This window comes from Styela clava, chromosome 4 (genome assembly GCF_964204865.1).
Source record: "Styela clava chromosome 4, kaStyClav1.hap1.2, whole genome shotgun sequence".
Lineage (NCBI taxonomy): Eukaryota > Metazoa > Chordata > Ascidiacea > Stolidobranchia > Styelidae > Styela > Styela clava.
In genome coordinates this window covers 15,429,953-15,448,483 of record NC_135253.1, presented here as the reverse complement: position 1 = coordinate 15,448,483, position 18,531 = coordinate 15,429,953, and the positions used below count along the sequence as shown (strand labels likewise).

The 18,531-nt window shown below is 36.5% G+C and overlaps 1 protein-coding gene and 2 long non-coding RNA genes across 4 annotated transcripts; 1 reads left to right on the top strand and 2 right to left on the bottom strand.

Moving 5' to 3' along the window:
• Positions 1-732, bottom strand: LOC144421887 (uncharacterized). Its single transcript, XR_013475015.1, has 2 exons — positions 596-732; positions 1-98 (listed from the first exon to the last, which is right to left on the bottom strand). It is a non-coding gene; the product is annotated as an uncharacterized LOC144421887 (long non-coding RNA).
• Positions 733-5,287: 4,555 nt separating this feature from the next.
• LOC120330761 (uncharacterized) lies at positions 5,288-12,530 on the bottom strand. The gene is made up of 2 exons (XM_078111935.1): positions 12,402-12,530; positions 5,288-12,115 (listed from the first exon to the last, which is right to left on the bottom strand). The coding sequence occupies exon 2, from the start codon at positions 11,567-11,569 to the stop codon at positions 5,288-5,290; it is 6,282 nt and encodes a 2,093-aa protein (XP_077968061.1). The 5' UTR covers positions 11,570-12,115; positions 12,402-12,530.
• A 1,545-nt stretch (positions 12,531-14,075) lies between these two features.
• On the top strand, positions 14,076-16,290 carry LOC144422205 (uncharacterized). 2 transcript variants are annotated; one of them, XR_013475205.1, is made up of 3 exons: positions 14,076-14,168; positions 15,321-15,429; positions 15,927-16,290. It is a non-coding gene; the product is annotated as an uncharacterized LOC144422205 (long non-coding RNA). The 2 variants fall into 2 exon arrangements; XR_013475206.1 differs by lacking the exon at positions 14,076-14,168 and adding an exon at positions 14,204-14,440.
• Positions 16,291-18,531: the final 2,241 nt, after the last annotated feature.

The window sequence follows — 18,531 nt, the reverse complement described above, 5'->3', positions numbered from 1 at the left end:
TAAACTGTCGCAGGTTCAATTATTATTCGTTTCCACACGTTTTCAGTGTACGTAACTAATCAGTAGAGTAAATCCACATCTTGCAATCAAACTTGATTCTAAAAATATAAAAAATATGATTTGTCTCAATATTATTCCGCATGATGCAAATGTATTTGGTGTACTTGCTTCTGAATCTACTTATTTTGGGGATTGCACTCAATACAGCATTCCACTTTTTAGATGTATATATTCGCTTTTAACAAACTTTGAAGTTAAAGAGATTACAAAAAATTAGTCTTAAGTGACCACTAACTGTATGCAAATAAAAATTATTTTTTAAAGGCACAAGTTGATATGGTATCACAAGAAGAATATTTTTTCGTCTGGAACAATTATGAAAAACGCAAAATGATAAATCGCTGATAAGAACACACTTCAGATTGAGAGTGCGCTACCGGTAAAGTTTTCTCGGATAGGATACGGTCGAACGAAAACTTTAACTTACCCTTACCGGTATTTTTACGCAGGAACGTAGCAAAGTTGAAAATGTGTAATATTAGGCTGTGATCAAAGAGCATTGTTTTTGCACATATACTAAAACAAAAAAACTCACTTGATCCTGTTGATTGCACCTCGGACGTAATTTTGGTAATGCGTACTCAATTCTGTACTTGAATGCACTGGAAAATGGAACCGTTCCAGACCAATGTAGTTGTACTTCGCTGATTGAAATTATTGAGAAGATTTAAATAATATATCTGTCCTAAGGCTACCATAATAACAGAAACAAGAGAGCAATTTTCAAATATATGTACACGTTAACCAGAGCGAAGCAATGCTTATCTTTGACGCTACCGGTACCCTCCAAAAATTTCGAGTTACTCGTAGCAAGAATTTACAGTATCTAACTGGACAGCCAGAGTTCCCATGGATAAAATAATACAGCGAAATTTTGGACGAAATATCAGATTTCATACGAAATTTAGAGAATAGGAAAGTAATAGCCTTCTGGCAAAAAATCTACTGAAAATTTTAAACCACTGAAACCACTGAAAATTTTAAAGCCATTGTCCAAGTATTTGAAGAGAGAAGCTATTTTTAATGATAATGATGACGAATAACAAGAACAACAACAACATAATATCGAAACAATCGCTATGTCCATGAGCGTGTCCAAAAACAAAGACATTGTAAGAAGGGGAAGGTTTGTTTTTTCGTCCGGGTGTCAACGGATCGTGGAAGTACTACATCGAGTTACTCGTGGCGTCAAATTTAATACCCATTCGAAAACCGATGTTCTTTTCTTTAGCTACTGGACTAAACGCTCTCGAAATATCAGATGTTGAATATAGTGTCATCCTCTAAAAAAATTGTGGTGTATTTATTACGTCATAAATCGCATAACTGCTCATGCGATTTACTTAACACGTTATGTCCTTGGCCGGAGTTCCCGGCCAGTCGATGGTTTGAGTTGGTCAAGGGTGTTGCTACAACGTCTATACTCGTGTATTTCTGACAAATAAAAGGGACTTAAGGACACAACAAACTGGCGACGAGGATGGGATACACACAGGTTGATGAATCGTAAATTTAGAGCGATTGCAAAGACGTTGGTGAGACAATGTTATTGTTTATATGTGCAAAGACGTTGGTGAGACACTGTTATTGTTTATATGCGGGACCGCGCAACAAATTCCCTTTAAATCAAAGAAATGGCTAAGAATATGATTCAATATGATGGGAGTGATTGGCCACTTTATTGTGAGCAATTAGAACAGTATTTTATTGCAAATGATATTGCCGATGAGAAAAAGGTACCAACGTTAATTGCAAACTTGCCTACTAACCCCTAACAAATACTACACAATCTTTTGGCACCCGACTTGCCTAGTTCCAAAACATATGATGTTATAAAGAAAACCTTGCAAGATCATTTAAAACCGAAACGTTCCGTTTTTGTGGAAAGGTTCGCATTTTACAGAAGAGATCAGAAGTTTTCTCGCAATCGCTTTAATTTTAGCATCCGTTTTGTGAAGCCCGTTACAATCAACTTTGTATCCACAGAATTCAACGCTGTTTTTAAAAAATTCAGTTTTACTTTTATTTACTTTGAGATTATATTGTTGCAAACGCATAAGAAGTTTTTTCAATATTGTCCAAATGTTCAATGTTGTTAACATGTCTTCAAGAATACATTTGCTTCTTGGAACCCCGTTTAATATTTGTTCAATTGTTCTTTGCCAAATAGCCGGGGCGGATTCTATGCCAAATGGAAGCCTATTATTAAACCTATACAATCCCTTATGAGTATTAATTGTCAACAATTCCTTCGTCTCGTCTTCAACTTCCATTTGTAAATATGCTTGTTTCAAATATATTTTGCTAAACTTTTGTCCTCCTGCAAGAGATGTAAAAAGGTCATCTATTGTTGGTAATGGATATTGAGCTACACAAAGAACAGGATTTACAGTCACTTTAAAATCAGCGCAAAGTCGTATTTTACGGTCTTTTTTAAGAACTGGAACTATTGCCCTTTGAAGATCTAATTTTTCCCCATCTTTTGCCATTAACCTTTTTCTAGTAGCCTCATCGAGTATACCAAAGATTAATCGATCGCGTATGAAATCATCCCTCAATGGACCGAATTTACACGCCTCAGACAATTTTCTTAGCTCTGCTGCATATTCACGAACCCCTTCAGAAAACTTCTGATCTCTTCTGTGAAATGCGAACCTTTCCACAAAAACGGAACGTTTCGGTTTTAAATGATCTTGCAAGGTTTTCTTTATAACATCATATGTTTTGGAACTAGGCAAGTCGGGTGCCAAAAGATTGTGTAGTATTTGGTAGGTTTTAGTAGGCAAGTTTGCAATTAACGTTGGTACCTTTTTCTCATCGGCAATATCATTTGCAATAAAATACTGTTCTAATTGCTCACAATAAAGTGGCCAATCACTCCCATCATATTGAATCATATTCTCAGCCATTTCTTTGATTTACATGGAATTTGTTGCGCGGTCCCGCATATAAACAATAACAGTGTCTCACCAACGTCTTTGCACATATAAACAATAATAGTGTCTCACCAAAGTCTTTGCAATCGCTCTAAATTTACGATTCATCAACCTGTGTGTATCCCATCCTCGTCGCCAGTTTGTTGTGTTCTTAAGTCCCTTTTATTTGTCAGAAATACACGAGTATAGACGTTGTAGCAACACCCTTTATTGACCAACTCAAACCATCGACTGGCCGGGAACTCCGGCCAAGGACATAACGTGTTGAGTAAATCGCATGAGCAGTCATGCGATTTATGGCGTAATAAATACACCACATCGACCCACTCATGACTGCCGCGCCGTCATAAGTTTGAGCTATCAAATTTGACTTGGCGTTGTAAGGCTGTAACACTTCTTTCAGTACAGCCGATATCCCGCAAGCCGTGCGATCAACGATTGGTACAAAGCTGTGAAATCTCTCGGTAGGATTACCATCTTTCACAAACCGAAAAATCACAGCCAGTTGGGAAACGCACGTGATGTCAGTTGTCTCGTCAGACTGAATCGAAAGGAACTGGCAATTCTCAATTTCCAGAGCCAAATGTTGTAAATAAATTTTATACATTGAGTCGAGCAAATCATTTTGGATATCCTTAGATGTCCCTTTCGAAACAGTTGCGGCATCAAGATGATCTCTCAATACTGTATCTAGGGATGCGGTGTATTCCACCATATCCAAAAATACCCCTCTATTAGAAGCGCCAGCCCGTTCATCGTGCCCACGGAGGGACAGCTCGTGACAACCAATGAACTTCAAAACATCTATCAATCGACCGAGAACATGGCGGTTTTTCTCGACGTTTTGGTTGTGCCGACGAATAGAAACCGCGCGTCCTTCATCCAACTGTGCTGCAATATTAACATTTCCGAATGTTCGGTATTTTACTGCATTGTCCAGATGCTCCATAGAAGATTGATGATCCCTGGCACGCTCGGAAAGATGTTTAAGATCTCTAAAACCAAATTTACATCAACGTGAGTCACGGGCGGTAGCAAAAAGTAGGCAATAAAAACCAAAAAAGTGCATTTTTGTCCTCGCTGTAACACAACCATTCGTGTTTTTTATACCAAGTTTCTGCGCAGAATGTACGCCGACGCTTTCCTCCGTCATGGGATTGTTCCAGTGAACAATTTTTTGGTTGATAAGGCCCAAGACGTTGTACCTCTAATTTTTGTTCCAGCGGCAGCTGCGAAAACGGAGTGCGAAGTAGTGCATCAACCTTATTCATTATGAGGTCTAAGGCTAAGAAATGCGAAGCCGGAAAGAAGTGAGGAGCTCAAAAGGAATGTGGAAAATCGAAAGCAAATGGACTAAAGGTCTCTAACTGATTCAAATAGCGAAACAAGCGACAAAAACGAAGGTATTACGGCCGCTGTTCACGATGCTACGAATCTAACAGTCTATTTAACCCTTTTGTCGCAGACTCGCAGTCGTATGTTCCGCCGTGTAGGTATAACCGTCGTTTAACTCACTGCTGCACTCACTGAAACCTGGAAACCCCAAGAAACTGTCCAACACAATGTTTTGATGTTACTTCCAAATCGTGTTCAAAAATGACCAAATGAAATAACTTAGATGTTATGAAGCGTTCCAAAATAGTGTCTCAGTGGACTGATGAAATGTTCCAATATAAAGTCTCAATGAATTGAAGAAGTGTGTAAACTGCAATTAAAATAAGAGTAAAACTTATAAGCAAAACACAACAGTGATGATCTAAAAATACCAGAGACATTGGCAAAATACAGTATAGGCTACCGGTACTTGATCACACGATAAAGAAGGCATGAATAACTTATGAATAAAGAGCAGACAATAACTTGTCCACACAGTGTTTTACTTATTCTATACTAATATGAATTTGGAATGAAAATCATATATTAAGCAAGTAGGAACACTCAGCAAATGAATTCCTAAATACAGAAATATCTTCACATAAAATATGACTTACCGATTTTTTCGGCTAATAATATCACAACCAAGCAGGTACTTCAATATTTAACATTTAAACAATCTTAACTGTATGGAAAAAGATTAATATATTAGACCAAATCAGAGAAGCACAAACCCTGTCAGCCTGTTCAACAAAATCCTGAAAAATGGCGCACCACGAGACAAACTTGCGCAACAATCTAAGTACCACAATGAAGCAACAAAGGGCAATAAATAAAATGACGGCTGAGCCATCATTTACGTGGCTCCCCTAGAAATGCTATTTCTATACTAAAATAAAATTACAATTTCACAATGTCTATTTCTGGCTCCCTCGTCGGGAATCTTTTCCCGTATCTCCACTCTCCAAGAAAAGAATCAACTTTTGGATTGGACGATCAAGAAAGAGAACATCCTTTATACGCTTTCCTCTCTCATCGAGTGTTGAATCTCCTATGTGAACTCGAACTCTTCGAACATGACCATCTGCATCGGGATAGACATCAACAATTCTTGCCATCTTCCACTGATTTCTTGGTGTATTTTCGTCAACGACTATGACAATATCACCAATTTTGAGGTCACGTTGAACTTTGTTCCACTTTTGACGAACTTGGAGTGATTGTAAATATTCTTTACGAAATCGAATCCAAAATTCATTGGCTAAATGCTGTACTCTCCTCCATCTTTTACGCGAGTACAAATCTTCCCTTCCAAATACACCTGGTGGTGGTAATACAAGTCTTGTCTTCGCAGTCAACAAATGATTAGGCGTCAGAGGCAGTGGTGAATCAGGACATGACAAATTATCCACAACTAGAGGACGTCCATTGACAACTGCTTCAGCCTCTGCCATCAGAGTGCGAGGAGAATCCTCATCTAGTTGCCTTCCATTCTTTTCCAGGATGGATGAAAGAACTGCTCTAATACTACGAATTTGACGTTCCCAAACACCTCCCTGATAACTTGCAGCGCTGACATTGAACTTGAATGGGAAATAATCACAATTTTCTCTAAGTAAAACTTCTTGAATTTTTGAATGATTCATTGCCTGTAGACCCTCTTTTAATTCTCTTGATGCTCCAACCATGTTGGTTCCACGGTCACATCTCAGTTGTCTGATTGGCCCATTTCTGCAAATAAATCTTCTTAGAGCATTTATAAAGCTGTCGGTTTCTAAACTTGGGGCGATTTCAACACGAACAGCCCGCGATGCCATACATGTAAATAAAACTCCATATCTCTTGAGTTCTTTTCTCCTTTCTTTGATAATGAAGGGGCCAAATAAATCTGTAGCACAAAATGAAAAACATGGACTATCATCCATTCTGTCTTTTGGTAAATCAGCCATTTTCTGTTCTTGAAATGTTCCTCTAAGTCTCCTACATTTTGTGCAGTGATGTATGAAACTTGAGACAGCAGCAATGCCAGAAACTATCCAAAATCCAGCAGATCTTATTTCATTGAGTGTAATTCCACGTCCTTGATGTTTCACGACTTCATGATAATGCTTGATTATCAGAGTTGTAATATGATGAGACTTGGGCAATATGACAGGATGCTTCAATTCTTCAGGCAAACTTGAATCTTTCAATCTTCCCCCAATTCTCAACAATCCATCAGATCTTATACATGGATCAAGCTTGAATAATGATGAAGATTTCTTTACAGTATCGAATTTCTTAGGTTTGTTCAATATTTCGATTTCATCTGGATACACTTGACACTGCATAAGTTTTAAAATTATCTTCTTAGCATCTTCCATCTCTTGTACAGTTATTAAATCAAAAGATGAAGTCAAATTCTTGTTTCTACGATTTTGAAGAATTTTCAGCCATCGGCATAAAATGACAACAAATCTCTGAGCTTTGTATAAACTTGAAAACATTGACAATCTCTCCAAAAGACTTGGGAAAAATTGCTCTTTTACTTCAGTCAAAAATGTCACAGAATTACGTATTTCTGGATCCGAAGCATCAAGCTCTTCGAATTCATGTGAAAACTCTTTTTCCACTTTAAGTGGTTTCCACAGAAAATCAGGTCCCTTTAGATATCGATCATGTTTGGTCAGTAGATCTTTTGGACACAAACCTCTTGAGGCATCATCAGCTGGGTTGTTCTTTGTATCCACATAAAACCATTGATTTGGCTCACTATGATCACGAATCTCTTGAACACGGTTTGCCACATATATGTGAAATCGACGAGAATCATTTGAAACATAACCAAGAACAACTTTACTGTCTGTCCAATATGTTTCCTTGATGTTGACAAAATTCAATTCTTGTCTCAACATGACTCCAACCCGAACAGATACAAGTGCCGCAGTCAATTCCAATCGAGGTATCGTGATAGGTTTCAATGGTGCTACTCTAGACTTTCCCATCACGAATGAACAATGAATTTGATTTTTCTGATTGGTCAGTCTTAAATAGGTGCACTGGCCATATCCACGAGTCGAGGCATCACTAAAGTGATGTAATTCAGTTTCCTTGATTTCACCAAAATTACTTGGCTTGAAACATCGTCGAATTTTTAATTCGGCAAGATGATGAAGATCATTTCTCCATCGCTCCCATCTTGGTTTCAAATTATCTGGAACGGGTTCATCCCATTTGCACTTATCACGACACAACTCCTGAAGAATGCGTTTTCCTTCTAAGACAACAGGAGCGATAAATCCGAACGGATCATAGATTGAACATACTGTTGACAGAATTCCACGCCTTGTGAAAGGACGATCTTTCAAAGTAATACGAAAAGTGAAACTGTCATCCACAATACACCATTGAACACCCAGTGCTTTTTCAACTGGTATTGGGTTACTTCCAAGATCTAAATTCTTGAACTTTGTCGAGCGATCATTCTCATCAACAGCTTGTAAAACTTCATTATTATTAGACACAAATTTTGTCAAATTGAAACCACCTTTGGCACACATTTTCTTACTTGCTTTGATCAACGATGTTGCTTCTTCAACACTATCAACTGACTTTAAACCATCATCAACGTAGAAATTCTTTCTCAAGAATTGAGCTGCTTCTTCACCAAATTCCTTTTCATAGTCATCTGCAGTCTTCTTGAGGACAAAATTACAGCACGATGGACTCGACGTAGAACCAAACACCATGACTCGCATCCTGTAACAACTAGGTTTTTTCGTGCAATCTCCATTGTCCCACCACAGAAATCTGACAAAATCTCTGTCTTCTTCGTTAATTCGAACTTGATAAAACATTGATTCGATGTCTGCCATAAACGCAATTTCCTTTTCACGAAATCGAGCAAGTACTGATATCAGTGAGTTGGTAAGATCTGGTCCTTGTAGCAAATGCCCATTTAAACTTTGACCTTCAAATTCAGAACTGCAATTAAATACAACTCTGATCTTGTTTGGCTTACAAGGATGAAACACTCCATGATGTGGAATATACCATACATATCCATGATTACCATTGTCACCATCGGACAATCTCTCAGCATATCCCTTTTCAATTGCATCTTTCATGAATGCACAGTAAAGCTCTTTAAACCTTTCATCTTTCTCAAAACGCTTCTTAATTCCTTGTAAGCATCTGAGAGCTAATTGCTTGTTGTTTGAAAGCTTCACTTCTTTGTTTCGAAAAGGGAGAGACATCTCATAATGACCATCCTGTGTCCTGTGAATACTTGATTGACACTTCTGCAAAAATCTACGATCTTCGATAGAAATAGGTTTGTTCGATGTACCATCAATTTCTTGCTTTTTGATATTATTCTTGTGCATGCATTCAATGAAATCTTGTTCGAAACTTCTCAAAATCATGCAAGGGTTAATGACTTCTTTAACTTGATTTATAGGTACAAATTGAGGAGAAATGATGTCAGGTGCATACAGGTCATGTGATATCACTTTGTTACAAGTTTTGGTAGCATATCCACCAACACATACTGCATCAATCATTCCAACAACTCCCCATCCTAATGCTGTTTTGATAGCATAACTTTCTGTGACGGCATCTGATATAATTTGCAACGGACGCAATGCTTGCATACAATCAGTGCCAATGAGTATACCAATATCAATATTAGGATCGCAGTCCGGGATTTCATCTAGAATATCTTGGAACTTTGTATACTTGTTCAGAACCCTCTTGTCTATAATTTGATTACGATTTACTGGGATGGAATCTCTTGTGTAACATGGAGGCAAATCTATCTTGTGGCCATTACAACCTAAAATTTGCAAGCCCATAATCTTGTATGAATCCACCACAGTCGAACTGGTCATAGTAGAAAGGTTCAATCTCACCTTAAATCCATTTAATTCCAAGCTTCGTCTGACATCATCCGAAATGAATGTGGTATCAGATTGTTCATCTAAAATTGCATAAACTTTTAATTTCTTGCTTGGTCGATCAGCACAAAGTATTTGTATTGGTACAATCCTTGTAGTTCGAATAACTTCTCGAGCTTCTGATGCATGACAGATTATACTTTTCTTACAATCAGCATTCGTTAAACTATTTTCTTCATTTGAATCTATCTTCGTCTTGACCTTGCGAACGAATTCTTCTGAATGTATGGCAGTAGGGTGACCTTTACCACAAGTTTTGCAAGTCTTTCTTTTGGTGCATCCTTTCGAACTATGACCTTTTCTTAGACATGCAAAACATATGCCATTTGACTTGATAAATTCGATTCGGTCATTGTAAGATTTCTTGAGAAAAGCTGTACAATCATTCAGATCATGTGATCCTTTACAACACACACACGAATCTGAGAAATGGGTAGTTTTCGACTTAGCTGTTTGTCGAGAACTGTGAACTTCTTCGCTTGCATCAATAGAGTACGAGTGAGAACCTCTATTATAAGTCCTTCTTCTAACGGGTACATTTGCAGCTTTCTTATTGTTAGCCACAAGTTCATCAAGTACTCCAGTTCCATACAGAGGAAGTGTAGTTACTTTCGATATTTTCTTGACATGATCACGGAATTCAGAAAATGGTGGAAAGCTTCCATGTTTTCTATGATATTCACATGCATTTGACGACCATCTATCTCTTGCCGACTTTGGCAATTTCAAAACAAGAACTTGGATTAAGTCTTCATCATCCAATTTCTTCAGTAACGTAGAATTTTTTACCAATAGCTTACAACTAGTAAGAAAATGACAAAACTCACGCATTCCTTTTCCGCCATCATCCATAGGTATGATAGGCCATTGCTTCAGTCTTTGCTTGTAAGCTCTGGATATTGTAGCTGAGTCGCCATACCACTCCATTAGTGTCGCTTTTGCTTCATTATATGAATTTTCATCATCTATGCCCATGAAACCTTCAATAGCCTTTCTTGCATCTCCAGTCGTATACTTCAAAAGATAACGAAGACGCCTGTTAGGGTTTCGAACATTTCTTTCAATAAGATCTTCAAAATCTCCAAGCCATATAGGGAATTTCAATAAATTACCATCAAAAACTTCTGGTTCTTCATTTGGCAATGAAGCCCTTTGTTGAATATCAACAACTGTTTCAACTAATCTTTTAATTTCTGAACTACTAGCGCCATCTGCCGATGGGTTTTGTGGTGCAGTAGACAAATTCAATGGATTTGAAACTTCGTTTTCAGCAGTGTTCGAATAAGCAGGATTTGCATTCATATGATTTGTAACAAATGGTACAGCTGTATTTTCAGGTGCCGGTACCAAATTTTCATTCGTTAAAGCAGTTTGTTCAGCAGTATGGAATTGATGCGGACTTACTACAAAAGGTTCGTTCGGTGCAAAATGTGTTACATCACGTCTACTAAAGCTATCATTTTCACAATCAATTTGAGCAAAAATATTCTCTTCTGCTTCTGCTTTAGCAATTTCCTTTTGCAGATTCATTCTTCTCTTGTCAGCTTGTAATTGTATTTCAGCTTGTTGTACGTTTGCTTGAAGCCTTACAGCTTCAGCTTTGAGTTTTGCTTCTGTTTGTGCTAGTTCTGACTTCAATTTTGCATCTGCTTGTGCTAATTCTGATTTCAATTTTGCCTCCTCTTGTGCAATTTTTACTTCAGTTTCAGCAAAACTAGCTTTTGCTTGTAATGAGGCTTTCTTGGCAGCTATTTCAGCCAGCCTAAACGCCACAGATGAACTCGATGATGAAGAATAAGATCTATGAGAATATCTTGAAAGACTGGTATGTACAGAACTGACATCTTTATCAGTCTCGATGCTTCTAATTTCTTCAATCGCTTTAGCACGAAATTCTTCAAACAAATGTTGAGCATTTATGAAAATATCATTTTCTTCATTAATAGCATTGGCATCAACTAACAATGCTACATACTCCTTATGTGCTGTACGATAGCCATGAAAACATAATTCGAAGGTTTTCAAATCGTCTTTTATAGTACGCAATGAGACACCATCATCAATACTTTTCAGGAGCTTCATTCTTATTTTTGAAAACAATTCAAATTTCGACTTACACCTTTCCAGAAGCATTTTAACTTGATATTCTTGTCCTTTTTCTGTAAGTGTTCTGCTACGTTCAGACCTTCTGGGATTTTCTCTCATATCATTACCAGAATTAGAGTCCACGTCATCACTTGCATTTGTAGATCTTGCTGTAGCCATGATTAATAATGTATATTCCCTTTTCTTGGTATAAATATCTTGTATTCACTGATAGGGTGAAGTTTCGCAAAATTACAATAACATGTTTATTGATCATCAATATTCTGATATTGTTCTACTGACTTGCTTAGTAGATCTTGAAATCTTTTACCAACTTGTTTGCAATAGTGTAAAATTGTTTACTAACTTGGTTAGTAAAGCCAAATCGTTTACTAACTTGGTTAGCAATCGACAAAATCGTTTACTATTACGGCCGCTGTTCACGATGCTACGAATCTAACAGTCTATTTAACCCTTTTGTCGCAGACTCGCAGTCGTATGTTCCGCCGTGTAGGTATAACCGTCGTTTAACTCACTGCTGCACTCACTGAAACCTGGAAACCCCAAGAAACTGTCCAACACAATGTTTTGATGTTACTTCCAAATCGTGTTCAAAAATGACCAAATGAAATAACTTAGATGTTATGAAGCGTTCCAAAATAGTGTCTCAGTGGACTGATGAAATGTTCCAATATAAAGTCTCAATGAATTGAAGAAGTGTGTAAACTGCAATTAAAATAAGAGTAAAACTTATAAGCAAAACACAACAGTGATGATCTAAAAATACCAGAGACATTGGCAAAATACAGTATAGGCTACCGGTACTTGATCACACGATAAAGAAGGCATGAATAACTTATGAATAAAGAGCAGACAATAACTTGTCCACACAGTGTTTTACTTATTTTATACTAATATGAATTTGGAATGAAAATCATATATTAAGCAAGTAGGAACACTCAGCAAATGAATTCCTAAATACAGAAATATCTTCACATAAAATATGACTTACCGATTTTTTCGGCTAATAATATCACAAACAAGCAGGTACTTCAATATTTAACATTTAAACAATCTTAACTGTATGGAAAAAGAATAATATATTAGACCAAATCAGAGAAGCACAAACCCTGTCAGCCTGTTCAACAAAATCCTGAAAAATGGCGCAACCACGAGACAAACTTGCGCAACAATCTAAGTACCACAATGAAGCGACAAAGGGCAATAAATAAAATGACGGCTGAGCCATCATTTACAGAAGGCGAGGGAACTATCAACTCTTCAAGCAACCAACGGACGAGAAGGAATGCGTGAATACGTCAACACGTTGTTGTAAGAAACGTCGGCATTATGTCGTCATAATTTCGGGGCTAGCCCCGATCGGCCCCGATGATTTAGTAAAAGAAACAGAAAACAAACGAGACAAACGCGGCGAGTGGAAGATAAAAGAGAGAATACGATATACAATGAGCAACCGGGGCAAAATCGGCGTCGCCCCGTCGACGTTCGGCGAAGGCTTTGCGAGCGAAAAATGAACCATGTCGGGAGAATATGGCTAGTGTAGACAGTCTGTGCAACCGATATTGAGGTATTTTTCGAATATTTTTTATTATACCGAAAAAACAACCGGGGCATTGCCCCGGTTGGCCCTATTGACGCGCCGCCACTGCTAAAATTAAAGCGATTCGTGACGCACCGAGGCCGGAAAATGTCAGTCAAGTGAGATCATTTATTGGCATGGTTAATTACTATCAAAGATTTATTGCGAATTTGTCATCTGTACTGTATCCTTTAAATTGTCTGCTCAGGGTCAGGGCTAATTGCAGATGGAAGTGGACTAAATACTGCGAAAAAGCGTTTCTCGAAGCCAAAAAGCTTATGACCTCGAGCACTGTATTAACTCATTATGATCCTTCATTAACTTTAAAACTGGCATGTGATGCTTCACAGTATGGTCTCGGGGCGGTAATGTCTCATGTAATGAAAGATGGTTCCAAACGTCCCATAGCTTTTGCTTCAAAATCGCTTACCGAGACACAAAGGAAATATTCACAAATAGAGAAAGAGGCCCTTGCAATTATTTGGGGAGTCAAAAAGTTCTATTGTTACGTATGTGGAAGGAAATTTACTCTAGTTACCGATCACCGTCCTCTAACGTCTATTTTCCATCCAAACAAAGGTATCCCTGTTACAACAGCTGCAAGGTTACAAAGATATGCTTTGTTTCTAGCAGGTTTGGACTATGAAATTGAATTCAAACCAACGGCAAAACACTGTAACGCAGATGGGTTATCTGGAATGCCGCTTGAAGCACAAGAGAACGAAACTGAAGACGATATTACCGATGCTACAGTAAACAGCTTTGCCATTTGTGACTCTCTGCCGATAACGTGCAAACAAGTTAGAAATCAAACTTGTTGTGACGCTGATTTAATGGAAGTATATGACTCTGTAATGAAAGGGTGGTCGTTGTTCCAGTCACAAAAACCCAGTATCAAGCCCTACTATTTTCATAAACGGGAAATAACGGCACATGAGGGTTGTTTGATGTGGGGTTCAAGAGTAATCATACCAAATTCTCTGAGATCACGTTTGTTAAAAGAATTGCATGATGGTCATGTTGGAATTGTGAAAATGAAATCTTTGGCTCGAAGTTATTTCTGGTGGCCAGGATTAGACAAAGACATGCAATAGTATAGAGGTTCAAATGTCTTGGGTGCAGTTTGCGGGTGCAAATGTACGTGGGTTCAAATGTGCTGTCACCAATAAGAACTGATTGGTATGTAATTATGATTACTGACAATGTATAGTTTAGACTTTAGAGAATGTCCTTACCACGATATCATTAATTTTATATTATAATAATCATAATGAACGTTCGCTGTCAAGGTAATTTTGATAACAACTTTCCATTTTATTTTTGGTCCTCAGGATCTTCGCGAAGTTTTGAATACCGCAAAAAAGTTGATATTTATAACGATGCCTGGTGTAAAGAAAGCGGTCTCTCTTTCATATGATAAAACGAAACATTTAATGCAATATGCAATGAAAGTAAGCTATTGTAACTAAATGAAAGTTATCATCTCAGTAGCCTATTGAACATGAATAAACCTGTGGAAAGTTTTGCTAAATCATCGTTCAACTCTGTTATATTGTTCTATTTTTGTCTCACTATTTTTAATACTTGCTCGGAAAATTGGCTCATCGGAAAAACCACGCCGTAGTTCAACTTAAAACAATATGTGGTGTTACAATGAGCACAGGAAGTCCTGATGATTCATGTAAAAAGGAAAGTAAATTTTTTTAGAGGATGACACTATATTCAACATCTTATATTTCGAAAGCGTTTAGTCCAGTAGCTAAAGAAAAGAGCATCGGTTTTCGAATGGGTATTAAATTTGACGCCACGAGTAACTCGATGTAGTACTTCCACGATCCGTTGACACCCGGACGAAAAAACAAACCTTACCTTTCTTCCAATGTCTTTGTTTTTGGACACGCTCATGGACAGAGCGATTGTTTCGATATTATGTTGTTGTTGTTCTTGTTATTCGTCATCATTATCATTAAAAATAGCTTCTCTCTTCGAATACTTGGACAATGGCTTTAAAATTTTCAGTGGTTAAAGATTGATTTTTTGCCAGAAGGCTATTACTTTCCTATTGTCTAAATTTCGTATGAAATCTGATATTTCGTCCAAAATTTCGCTGTATTATTTTATCCATGGGAACTCTGGCTGTCCAGTTAGATACTGTAAATTCTAGCTACGAGTAACTCGGAAATTTTTGGAGGGTACCGGTAGCGTCAAAGATAAGCATTGCTTCGCTCTGGTTAACGTGTACATATATTTGAAAATTGCTCTCTTGTTTCTGTTATTATGGTAGCCTTAGGACAGATATATTATTAAAATCTTCTCAATAATTTCAATCAGCGAAGTACAACTACATTGGTCTGGAACGGTTCCATTTTCCAGTGCATTCAAGTACAGAATTGAGTACGCATTACCAAAATTACGTCCGAGGTGCAATCAACAGGATCAAGTGAGTGTTTTTGATTTAGTATATGTGCAAAAACAATGCTCTTTAATCACAGCCTAATATTACACATTTTCAACTTTGCTACGTTCCTGCGTAAAAATACCGGCAAGGGTAAGTTAAAGTTTTCGTTCGACCGTATCCTATCCGAGAAAACTTTACCGGTAGCGCACTCTCAATCCGAAGTGTGTTCTTATCAGCGATTTATCATTTTGCGTTTTTCATAATTGTTCCAGACGAAAAAATATTCTTCTTGTGATACCATATCAACTTGTGCCTTTAAAAAATAATTTTTATTTGCATACAGTTAGTGGTCACTTAAGACTAATTTTTTGTAATCTCTTTAACTTCAAAGTTTGTTAAAAGCGAATATATACATCTAAAAAGTGGAATGCTGTATTGAGTGCAATCCCCAAAATAAGTAGATTCAGAAGCAAGTACACCAAATACATTTGCATCATGCGGAATAATATTGAGACAAATCATATTTTTTATATTTTTAGAATCAAGTTTGATTGCAAGATGTGGATTTACTCTACTGATTAGTTACGTACACTGAAAACGTATGAAAACGAATAATAATTGAACCTGCGACAGTTTATTTGATGAATATAGTTTCTATCTTTGTGATGTTTACAGTGGATAGAACACTCTACGTTGCAGATTCCGTAATATTCTGCAAGTCCAAAATTTCCATCGTAAGATTTGCTGAAAGGCCCAATGCCGCGATTTTAGTAAAAAAAAACGTATAATTCAAATCTCTATATCTTGCCAACGTCAAAAAACCCTGACAGAAAATTTTCTAGGATATATTGGTTCTGATTTTGCTGGGGTTGTTCATTAAATTCGATTTTGTAGAATAATCAATGTGCTCAAGTTTTTTTTTTGACATATGAACAACATTTGCCGGAGATTTTATTTTTAACTCGTACAATGTATCGAGGTCAGTCTCCTTTACTCCTGAGTCAGTGCGCATGGCCTTGCTTGCTCTTATAAAAACAAAAGATCAATGCTCCAATATATGGACACGAAAGCCAAAATGAAATAGCATCATAATCGTACAGTATCAGCAGACTGACGCATTTTTTTTAATTTTGGAATGAAAAAAATACAATCCATAGAGCCCACAAAAGTTTTTTAAATTAATTAGAGTACAACGATCTTTAACCACTGCAAAATTCAAAGCAATTGGTTCCATAGATAGAGAAAAGCGACAAAAAGTGAAATTACACCGACAATAACGTAACAATAACATGAAAAAGAAAGCAATTATAGGTACATTTCGTGTCCAATAAAATGAAGTTCCAAAATGGAAATAAAAAACAATTCAAAACAAAGATGCTGACGCGAAGCATTTCTCATAGGTATATATTATTTGGTCCTTCTGGCGTGGAAGTTTTGCAATATAATTAGATTCTTCATTTATTTTTTGATGAATACTGTTTTATGAATGTTAAAAATAAGAGAAGTGTGTTTTTTTTTATCAAAAATTTTAAAAACTAATTTATTTTTCTCTAATTATAAGCTGTAATTTTTCGCTTGACTGCAAGATGAAGTTGGTGTAAAAACTCAAATATATATGTGCATATAGTTAAGAGTTAAAAATTTTGGAATGAATAATTCCATAAAGACCACACAAGTCTTTGAAACTAATCAAAGCAAAAGCAATTGGTCTTGTAGTTAATGAGAAACGCGATTTTTTCTTCACAACAAAAAGAAGAATTCCAACTACAACAATAGCATAATAACAAAATGGATATCGGACAGGACAAAGGACACGTCCATTTCGCGTCCAATGAAGTGAAAATTTAAAAATTAAAATAAAAAACGATTCAAGTGAAAGTTTTTACACAAAGCGATAAGTATATACAACTTAGTCCTTCGGGCGTGGAAGTTTTATAGTGTGATTAGGTTCTTTATTTAATTTTTGATCAATAATGTTTAATGAATTTTGAAAATGTATTTTTATTTTCTTCAAAAGCTTTAAAAAGTAATTTATAATTTTTTATAGTAATGAACTGTAATTTTTCGCTTGTTTAGAAAATGAAGTTGATGTAAAAACTAAGGTATATATTTGCTGATAGTTATAAGGAAAAGTCAAAATTTACCAATTTTTTATTGTCAGTGTAATCATTGATAAAATCTATAAATTTGTTGTATTTCGCTGATGGGATGGGACAGGCATAATTTCTATGGGATGGGAATGGGACAGAAAAATGTGTCCCATGGACAAGCCTGAATATCAGAGCTTGCTTGAAAGTCGAATCGTTTGCATAAAATACGCAGTAAGATCAAGACCGCGTTCTCCCTATATTCTCGCATGATAGCTAAAATTGATTGTTTGCATCTTTCCAAAGTATGTTTTATTTCTTTCTATTTTTTTTTTTTTTCGGTATACATCCAAATCATCATGCAGACAACTCGGTCTTTTTATACAGAAATATGCTAATACATAGAGCTCCTTTTCGTAGAAAACAACTCGTGCTATTGAGTCACTGCTTGTTGGAAGTTTGCTTTCATATTAAACTTATATAGCAGTATTTACATATATCTATGGATATAACCTTCAAAATACCGTCGCAATCTCAGCAAAAATTACAACCGAATTCTAAAAGAATTGTACGAATGTTATATGAAAGCGTGCTGTGAATAATAAAAAACCCAAATTGGGTTGAGAGCATCGAAGGAATTCCTAAAAATAAAAGAATGGCTTCTAGAAAACTCCTTACATCTTACTATAAATCTGAACTCGAAATGAAAATATTGGATCTTATAGGTTGATTCTCCAATCTCGGCCTCCTCTCGAACATTCCGAATGCTTGAGACTTTGATATACAGAATAAATTATGCGAAAAATAATATTCCAATGCGCAGATTTTTGATACCAATGCATAGATTTATTTACTCAAAAATAGGCCACATAGGTTCAACTCAAAATGTACATTTTCCCCCACTGTCAATAGAAATGTAGTGATTGTTCAGATTCGCTATATAAATGTTTACTGACGTTTTGCTGATGTCAACAACAAACAATAAAAATTTGAAACACCATCTAAATTCTAAGATGACCATTGAAGTTTCGAAAAGGATTGTTCTTGTTCATGGTTA